The 10,628-nt window shown below is 36.7% G+C and overlaps 1 protein-coding gene across 1 annotated transcript in view; it reads left to right on the plus strand.

Moving 5' to 3' along the window:
- Trmt1l (tRNA methyltransferase 1 like) overlaps positions 1–10,375 on the plus strand; it is a 48,819-nt gene extending 38,444 nt beyond the window's left edge. The window contains exons 14-17 of the mRNA XM_008824278.3: positions 5,600–5,766; positions 6,912–6,974; positions 9,102–9,228; positions 9,331–10,375. Coding sequence (XP_008822500.1) covers positions 5,600–5,766; positions 6,912–6,974; positions 9,102–9,228; positions 9,331–9,583 — 610 coding nt within the window. The 3' untranslated portion in view covers positions 9,584–10,375. The remainder of the gene's footprint in view (positions 1–5,599; positions 5,767–6,911; positions 6,975–9,101; positions 9,229–9,330) is intronic.
- Positions 10,376–10,628: the final 253 nt, after the last annotated feature.

The raw sequence follows: 10,628 nt of genomic DNA on the forward strand, positions 1-10,628 counted from the left end.
TTCCTGATTTCAATGGGAATGCTTCCAGTTTTTCTCCATTTAGAATGATGTTGACTGTGGGTTTGTTATATATGGTTTTAATTATATTGAGGTATGTTGCCTCCAGTCCAATTCCCTCTAGGACTTTGAACATAAATACATGTTGAATTTTGTCAAAGGCCTTCTCTGCATCTATTGAGATGACCGTGTGGTTCTTGTTTTTGAGCCCATTTATATGATCTGTGACATTTATTGACTTACGTATATTGAACCATCCCTGCATCTCTGGGATAAAGCCGACTTGATCATGGTGGATGATATTTTTGATGTGTGTCTGTATGCAGTTTGCAGGTATCTTGTTGAGAGTTTTTGCCTCTCTGTTCATTAAGGATATGGGTCTATAGTTTTCTTTTTTGCTTGTATCTTTACCTGGCTTTGGTATTAGAGTGATGCTTGCTTCATAGAAGATATTTGGAAGGTCTCCCTCCATTTCTGTCTTTTTAAATAACTTAAGTAGTATTGGATGTAGATCTGTAAATGTCTGATAGAATTCTACTGTAAATCCATCTGGTCCTGGGGTTTTATTAGTCAGGAGGTTTTGTATTACTGTTTCAATTTCTTTTTGTGTTTTTGTCTGTTTAAGCTGTTAATCTCTTCTTGGTTTAGTTTTGGTGGTTCCCATGCCTGTAGCTATCCGTCCATTTCTTTTAGGTTTTCAAATTTAGTAGCATATAGGTTTTTAAAGTATTCCCTTATAATGTTCTGTATCTTTCTGGTGTCTGTTGTGATGTTTCCCCTTTCATTTCTGATTTTGTTGATATGGAGGTGCTCTTTTTTTTCTTTTGGTTAACTGGGCTAGCGGTCTATCGTGTTTATCTTTTCAAAGAACCAGCTCTTGGATTCATTGATTCTTTGTATTGTTTTCCTTGTTTTGATTTCATTAATTTCTGCCCTGATTTTTGTTTTCTTCTTGTCTGCTGGGTTTGGGTTTCATTTTGTTCTTGCTTTTCAGGTGTGTTGAGTTGCAATGTTAAGTCATTTATTTTTGTTCTTTCCAATTTTTGAACCGCTTTCAGCGTGTCCCAGAGGTTTTGTTGTGTTGTATTGTCCTTTTCATTTAATTACAGGAATACTTTTATTTCTTTCTTAATTTCTCTTTTGACCCATTCATCATTCAGGAGTGTGTTGTTTAATCTCCATGTGTTCGTGTGGTGATTTTGGCTTCTTCGGGTGTTGATTGTAAGCTTTATTGCACTGTGGTCTGATAGAACACATGGAATTATTTCAAGCCCCAGTATATGGTTGATTTTGGAGACGGTTCCATGGGGTGCTGAGTAGAAAGTATGTCCTTTGGTGTTTGGGTGGAATACTCGGTAGATGTCTGTTCAGTCCATTTGATGTATGGTATTTTTTAATTCAGATGTCTGTTAACTCTCTGCCCTGTTGAACTATCTAATGGAGACAGTGGCGTATTGAAATTCCTATTGTTAATAAATTGGGATTAATCTGGGTCTTAAAGCCCTGTAGTATTGTTTTTATGAAGTTGGGTGCACCAGAGTTTGGTGAATATATGTTCATGATTGTAATATCTTCTTGGTTTATTGTTCCTTTGATCTGAATGAAATGGCCCCCTTTATCTCTTCTGGTTAGTTTTAAAGTCTATTTTGTCAGATATTAGAATTGCTACGCTTGGCTTTTTTCTTAGTACCATTCACTTGGTATATTTTTTTCCATCCTTTCACCTTAAGATAGTGCCTGCCCTTGAAAGTGAGATGAGTTTCTTGCAGACAACAAAAAGATAGGTTTTTGTTTCTTAATCTATTCACATAGTCTGTGTCTTTTGACTGGGGAGTTCATTCCATTAATATTGAAAGTTATTAATCAAAGATGTGTATTGAATCCTGTCATTTTTATTTCTGTTATTATATTCTTGATATAGCTGTACTTTTCCACTGTTATACCTTCATTGAATTTCTTTCTGCAACCCTTTGGGAATAGTCATTCCTTTCTTCAGCTCTTTGTATTGCTTCCAGAACTCTCTGAAGGGCTGGTTTTGTGGACAAGAATTCCTTCAGCCTATTTATGTCATGGAAGACTTTTCTTTCCCCTTTGACTATAATAGACATTTTGGCTGGGTATAGCAATCTGGGTTGGCATCTGTGGTCATTTCAAACTGGGAATACTTTGGTCCAGGCTCTTCTGGCTTTCGTAGTTTGCACTGAAAAGTCAGCTGTAATCCTAATTTGTTTTCCTTTATATGTAACTTGTTTTACTTTTGCAGCTTTCGGTATTGTCTCTTTGTTTTGTATGCTTAGTGTTTTTACTATGATGTGCTGTGGAGAGTTTCTTTTCTGGTCCTGTTTGGTGTTCTATATGCTTCTTGTATTTGTATGTGTATGTCTTTAATTTTGGGAAATTTTCTTCTATGATTCTGGTCTATGCCATTATCTTGGGATTCTTCTCCTTCCTGTAAGCCTACGATTCATAAGTTTGGTCTTTTTATGGTGTCACACAATTCCTGTATATTCCAATCTTATGATTTCTTAAATTTTTCATACTCTTTGCTTGAGTGGTCTAGTTTGTCCACTTTATCTTCCAGTTTTGATACTCTTGTTTTTCATTTCATTCATCCTATTGGTGAGGCTTTCTCCTGTCATTTGTAATTGGCTTACTGAGTGTTTCACTTCCTTCATTTCACCTGAGTATTCTTCAATATTTCTAGCTCTTTCTGAATTCATTCAGAAATTTCTCCCTATTTTCCTTCAGTTCTTCAATTTCTTTGTGTGTTCTTTAAATTCACTGAATTCTTTTATCATGTTTATAATTGTTCTTTTGAGTTCCATGTCCTGCATTATCTCTAGGGAGTTCTCATTGTACTCCTGTAGGGGACTATTGGTATTTTGTGGGGATATGTTATTTTGGTTTTTCATGTTATTTTTTCTCTGATTTTGACATGTGAATTTCTTTTGTAGTTTCTGATTCTTGTGTGAGACTCAAGCCTTCAAGTTTAGGTCTGCTTCTTTTTGTAAACTTTATGTGTCTTTGTGGTTTACTTTTCCGGTATGAAAAGCTGGTTCGTCTAAGCTTCCGGTTCTCTCTTTTGATTGTATATTGGAGTGGCCAGATTGCTTTTGTCTTCAGGAGTTCCCACAGAGGCCCAAGTCAGATGAGGATTAGATGCTCTCGGGCTTTCTCCTAAGGTCTGGATCCCTCCAGGAAAGATTTTGGCCTCAGGAATTTGGGGGTTGGACTGGCCTAAGAGCAGGGCACAGGAAAGATGCTGGTCTGGGGCAGCTGGTGGCCACCCAGAGACACAAAGGGAAATGGGAGCGGGAAGAGGCCACAAGGCCTCCTGGGGACTGCACTGAGGAACTGGGTTGGTCTGGATGCATAGGATCAGGAAGCTGAGAGGTCAGCCCAGGAATCCAGGAAAGAGGCTGGTGGGCTGTGCAGCCCAGGAAAGCAGAGGGAGGTGAGGATGGGACCAGGCCCAGAGGGTTCTCAGGGACCTCGAGAAGGAACTGGGCCAGTCTGGATGCAAGAGATCAGGAAGCAGTGGTGGCCCTGGGCCGAGAGGTCAGTCGGGGCATCCAGAAAGAGGCTGGAAGCCTGTGCAGCCCAGGGAAGCAGAGCAAAATAACACATTAAAAAAAAAAAAAATTTAGGATTGGTAGCAACCTTATATCATGAGTCATTGCAAATTAGCTGCTCATTATTTTATAAAGATCAAGGGCTTAGCATCTACTATACCTAAAACACTGATACAAGCAGCTGATGATGGAGCCAGCACTACCCTCCAGTATTCTCTTACCTGTATCATTTCCCACACAGTGATTCTATTCACTGATGTCAGAATAGAAGTTGAGAATAATAGGTTGCTGCATCCAGAAAACTGATCTGCCCCAGCTCCCTCATTTTACAGATAAGGAAATTATGGCAGAGTGTTTTTAAGCTTGTTAAAACTGACCAAAAAGATTACTAGCAAGTCAAGGCCAGAATTTAGGTTTTCTGATTCCCAGGCCTGAATTTTGCCTTTGACTTCCTCACTCAGAGCTGGTGTTTGTGTCTGTACTCTCATTCAGATTCCCTTTCCTCTCCCTCAACCATCCAGGTTATGCTTCCCATTTCAAGTCTCTCCTCACTGGTTTAACCCAAATAATCTCTAAATTCCCTTTAATATATTTTACATTAATCATTCATTTTGTACTTCAAAATCATCTTTTCATATATATTTACTATCTATATTTTCTACTTTGTAGTTACTATATTCATTGAAGGTATATTTGGTACAAAGCATGATATATATGCCATCTCATTTAACTCCTAGAAGTTTGTGAGAAGTTTTATTTACAGTACCATGATGAGGAATGTAAGACTCTAAAGTAAAGTTGAGCCTGGTGGTGCAGGCCTATAATCTCAGCTACTCAGGAGGGAATAGGATCGCAAGTTCCAGGCCTGCCTGGTCTATAAAGTGAGTTTTGAAGTACACAGTAACATCAAGACCAGCCTGGGCAATTTAGTGAAAAAGGGTAAAGGTCAGACATGGTGGTGTGTGCCTTTTAATCCCAGTACTCAGGAGGCAGAGGCAGGCGGATCTCTGTGAGGTACAGTTTCAGTGGTAAAATACTTGCCTAGATGCATAAAGCCCTGTGTGCAAACCCCAGTATTGGAAGGAAAAAACAATACTTATTACTCAAGATTACATAGCTAGTAGGTGAAGGCAAATTGGAATCCAGGCTTTTCAGACTTAAAATTTTCTTATTTTGTCAATTATACCTATGCTTCCCAAATTAAATAGAAAGCATACTAGATTCACCTCTGGGCCATCTTTTTAACTACAGTACTACCCTCCACATACATCAAAATTAGGATTCACTGTTACTGACTGTAGAGTGTGTACTGTGAAAATCTATACATTACATTATGTTTCTGTCTGGATTTATAGGTTTTTATAGAGTTAACAGTATTGTATTTTATATTTTACTATATCTATGCCTCCATGTATTATAGTACTGTACAACTTATGAGAGCTCAGTAAATTCTTGTTTTTATGTGAATGAACTTTCTTTAGCTCATTTTACTCATTTATAGAAGTAACATGATAAAAGGGTGAGAAGTTAATGTAAAAAGAATATTAAGTTAAAAATTACTGAATTCCGTAGCCAGGCATGGTGGCACATGCCTTTAGTCCCAGCACTTAGGAGACAGAGGCAGGTGGATCTCTGTGAGTTCAAGACCAGCCTGGTCTACACGGTGAGTTCCAGGCCAGCTGGGGCTACAGGGAAACCCTGTCTCAAAAAGACAAAAAAGAAAAAAAAAATTACTGAATTCCACTGGGCATGGTTGTGCATGCTTTAATCCCAGCACTCGAGAGGCAGAGGTAGACAGATCTCTGTGTGTTCAAAGTTAGCCTGGTCTACATAGCAAATTCCAGGCCAGCTGGGGCTACAGGGAGACCCTGTCTCAAAAATACCAAAAAAAAAAAAAAAAACCCAAAACAAAACAAACAAACAAAAAAAACCTGAATTTCAATATTGCTTTACCCAATTATAGAGATTTATCTTTTAAGAAAATAAGCATTTCTCAAACACAGTTTTCTATACATTCTTTTCCTTTTCAGGTCAAGTTCCCTTTTCAATACTGGATTCCTCAAAAGAATGCTATTTGAATCTATTCACCATGGTTTGGATGACATTCAGACCCTAATAAAGACATTAATCTTTGAATCAGAGTGCACTCCTCAAAGTCAGTGTTCAGTTCATACACCTTCAAATCTCAACAAACAAGGTGACTCTAACTTGCTAGATGTTATCTTTATCATTGATATTGTAATAAAAGTAAAACAGTGTAATATTGTCCTTTAAGTAAATCCTCTCTAATGAATCAAATCATAATTTGGTTACTACTATTTTTTTTTTTTTTTAAGGTGGGATTGCATGTAACCCAGACTAGACTTGAACTCCTGATCCTTCTGCTTCTACCTCACAGCTGCTGGGATTACAGGCACATGCTACCGTGCATGGCTTCTCTATAGCTCCTTTTTTTTTAAATTTTGGAAGCAAGGCCTCTTATACCTTGGTTGCTTCCAACTTCTTGAGTAGCAGAGGATGACCTTGAACTTCTGATTCTTCTACTTCCACCTTCTAAGAGCAGACATTACAGGCCTGTGCCCTCAGGCCCAGTTAATTCAATACTGGGGATCAACCCCAGGACCACATGCATGTCAGGCAAGCAGTCTACCTGAGCTACGTTCCCCAGTTCCCCTGTATATACTATCTAGAAAGAGAAACTTTAGGTAATTGTAGTAGTGTAGCCATAAATTTTGGTAATATCCATTGAAATGCAGAAAATAGATATATATTTAACATTTAGTAAAGCTGTTTTCTTTTTTTTCTTTTTGACACAGCATCTCTCTGTAGCCCCAGCTGGCCTGGAACTCACTATTTAGAAAAAGGCTGGCCTTGAACTCAGAGCTCCATCTGCCTCTGCCTCCTGATCTACATAGTGAGTTCCAGACCAGCTGGGGCTACAAGAAGGCGCTGTTTCAAAAAGACCAAAAAAGCAATGATAATAAAATAAAATTTAAAAACATGTAATTAAAAAACTCATTTTATTATTGTGTATGTATGATTTGAGGGTGAGGTATATGTGGAGATCAGAGGAAAACTTTGTAGAGTCAGTTCTATCCTAACACCTTTACATGGGTTCCACAGATTGAACTTGGTTTTCCATGTCTGCATGGCAAGTACCTTTACATACCCAGCCATTTTGCCAGCCTAGAAAGTTAAAATTTGTAATTCTTGTATCCTATTTTGAATAGGCTCTTTTATATTCAAAAGCAATGTGGATGGGATTCCATGGTTTTATTTAAACATTGAATTGTTACTTAATGTCATCTATCAATACTGTTTTCCCATTTGTTTTTATTTTAGAAGAAAATGGTATATTTATTAAAACTACAGATGATACCACAATAGATCCTTACATTGTACAAGGTATGTATAAATAGGTATATAACTACTAAATATCTGCATTTTAAATGTGTTTAGAGGTTTAAAAATATATATATATATACAGATAGATAGATAGATAGATAGATAGATAGATAGAATGACTATATAAGATAGACAGACAGATTTATTAAGAGCAGTGGCCTGTAATTATATGCTGTAATACTGTGATCATTGCTCAGTTCAATGTTGACCTTCAGCGAGAAGAAAACTTTAAGATCTGGTTAATAGTATATGGTTTAATAAATTTCTACAATCATATTCATTTGGCATCTTCAGCTAATTTGATAGAATGTGAATCATGTAGAATTCTAGATAGAATTCTATCACGTAGAAAATAAGATATTCTACGTAAAGTAGAAGACTGACAGAAGCAGCATTGCAATGTACTGTAAGCAGCATAAGATATGAAGACATTATTCTTCCTCATTGTCTTATGGTGCAACCTTTGCCAGATGCCTCAAGATTAGCAGAATTGTTTTACATCTTTTTGACAAAAGGTAAAACATAAATATTTAAAGTTTTCCTTACATATAAATAAAGGAATTTAGACTAATCTCTGTTGACACTGCTATAACCATAAACCTTTGTTTATAGGTAGACTGAACTGTCAATATAACATAAGCAAAAAAAAATCCATGTGCTCCTTCTAATAATTACTATTAAGATATTATGTTGGGTCTTTTGGTCTCAGGCTTTTGTAGAATTTGTTCTTCATGTGGGCATATATTCTTTCACTGTGTGCCATGTTGATTTCATGTGACAGCATAATCAAATTTTACTTAACCTATTTTTAATTTGGTGATCCCAAATTGTCATTTTTGTTCTTATGTAAAAAGACAATTCAACAATAATTTATCTTTGAACATCATTTGCTATTTTCATTGCACCAAATGTATTATATTGAGAAAGCAATTAGATCATATATTGTGCTTTTATCAGTCTCTTTGCTAGAGTGCTTGAAAGTTTTTTTTGTTTTATTTTTAATTCAGTTGTCTATATTTATTATAATTTACCTAATCCCAGAACACTCATATAATCAATTTGTTGCTTTTAATTAAATTTTTATTTTATGTGTATGAGTGTATTCCCTGCATGTATGTGAGTGCACTGTGTAGTGCAGTGCCACGGAGGTCAGAAGAGGGCTTCGGATTCCCCTGGAACTGGAGTTAAGGACGCTTTGTAGCTGCCATGTGGGTGCTGGAAATCAAACCCAGGTCCTCTGCAAGAGCAGTCAGTGGTGTTAACCTCTGAGCCATCTCTCCAGCGCTTTTATTTTTAGACTTTCATACATGGTGGTTTTTTTCACATTCATTAAAGATTTACCATGTATCCAGTAATAAGTAATCAGTAAAACAATGAAGGTCATTGTCCCTAAGAATTTAGGATGCAATTTATGGAGAAAGGATTTACATATATACAAAACTTACATACATGAAAGGAGGAAAAAATGACAAAACCTAGCCAAGTTCTGAGTAGTACAGGGTTGACAATAAGGAACTGTAAAGTGATTGACTAATGGTTCACAAATGGGCTTCAAACAAGAACTGGAACCTGAAATGAGGCTTAAAGGAGGTAGAAAGGAAGCTCTGACTCAGCCAACATTTAAAAAAGTTACATGAGTGAAGGACAATGAAAATTCTGTAATTATCTCACTGTAATAATTAACATTGGATAGGTAGACTGAAATAGTATGTCAAAGAATTTAGATAAGATTATAAAAGCATTTGGTTTGCCTTTTATTTTTTTGAAGATGGTCCAACTGTATAGCCCTGGCTAGCCTATAACTTGCTATGTAGACCATGCTGGCATCAAACTTAGATTTTCTTGCCTCTGCCTTCCGAGTTCTGGGATTAAAGGTGTGCACCACCACCTGAGCTTGGTTTTATTTTTATTAATGTGTGTGTCCATACGTGTATATTCGTGCATGTGTGTGGGTACCCACCAAGGTCTCCTGGAGCTGGAGTTATAGGCAGTCATGAACCACAGGTGCTAGGAACCAAACCCTGGTTCTCTGAAAGAGCAGCTAGTATTCCTAATTGCTGAACCATCTAACCAGGCCCTGGTGTGCAATTTTTAAGAGAATGGTTACTTTGTTTGTATGTGTTTCAGGAAAGAGAAAAGGTAATGAAATGATCACCAGTTTAGCCAAGAAGCAGAAGATTGGTGTCAATACTGAACATCCTCCCTTTTATTATAATATTCACAGACACAGCATTAAAGGAATGAATATGCCAAAGTAAGACAGCCAGTGAGTGGCAAAGTATATGTTTTATTTTAATAACATTGAGAGTTAAACAAAAACATAAGGACCTAATAACTTTTATTTTCCTTATTGCAGGTTAAAAAAGTTTTTATGCTGTCTTTCTGAAGCAGGCTTTCGAGTAAGCAGAACTCATTTTGATCCAATGGGTATTCGTACAGATGCACCTCTGATGCAGTTTAAATCTATCCTTTTAAAGTACAGCACTCCCACTTACACTGGAGGACAATCAGATGGCCATGTCCAGTCAGCATCTGAAGATACAGTAACCAACAGGGTTGAAATGTCAGTGAATGACAAAGCAGAAGCAAGTGACTGCAAACGATGGTAAATGTAGAGAAGAATTTATTCTCAGGTGTCTGTATAGATGGCCCAGTAGTTCTATATCAACTGTAATTTTTTTTCTATTCTTTCAGTTTTAGTGATACACAATAAAAAGAGTTTTGTTTTAAAAGCACTGTTTTAATTCAGAAATTGGCTGTTTCTGCCTTGGCTGGTTTGGGTGCTTTGCTTTTTAAGTTTTTCTTATTTTAAAGAAAACAAAATTTTCATGGAAATATTTTATCTGACTGGGATTACCCTGCTGTTTAGTAATTTAGAAATTATTCACATTTATAGCTCCTGGAAATTTAAATACACTGTGAAAGTCATCTTTTATCTTTTGTTTTAGAGCTAGGGATAGAACCTAGGGACTTGGGCCTACTAGGCAGTACTCTGCCACTGAGCTATACCCCCAGACCCAAGCACTCCCACCTTAGGCTCTTGAGCAGCTGGAATACAGGCATGTAACACTGTACCTGGCTTATCTTGTACTGTTTTTAATCACATCTCTACTGAGTTAAGATGCTTATGTTTTTCTGTATGTACTATACAAAATAAAGCTCAAGCCTTTTATGTGCTAAAATGACCGTGTATAAAATAGGAAGAATAATGTTCTTCCAGATTACTCATGTACTTAAAATACAATTCTAAAACATTTTCCTATTTTTGAGAAATCATTATTTCTCTACATGTTGATATTTTACTTCTAGTTTTGGGAAAAATTAAATACTTGCCTGCAACAGAAATGCATTTTTTTACAAGTTTATAGACTACCTGACGTAAACTTCAGAATAAGATTTTTGTTAAAATAACTGATATAGGGGCTGGAGAGATGGCTTAGCGGTTAAGAGTACTGACTGCTCTTGCAGAAGACTCGGATTCAATTCCCAGCACCCACATCGTGGCTGCAAACCATCTTTAACTCCAGTTCCAGGGGAATCCAAAGCCCTCTTCTGACCTCTGTGGCATTGCACAACATGGGTGCACTCACATATATGCAGGCAATACACTCATACACATAAAATAAAAATAAATAAAATATTTTAAAAAACTGA

This window comes from Nannospalax galili, unplaced genomic scaffold (genome assembly GCF_000622305.1).
Source record: "Nannospalax galili isolate Female #2095 unplaced genomic scaffold, S.galili_v1.0 scaffold227, whole genome shotgun sequence".
Lineage (NCBI taxonomy): Eukaryota > Metazoa > Chordata > Mammalia > Rodentia > Spalacidae > Nannospalax > Nannospalax galili.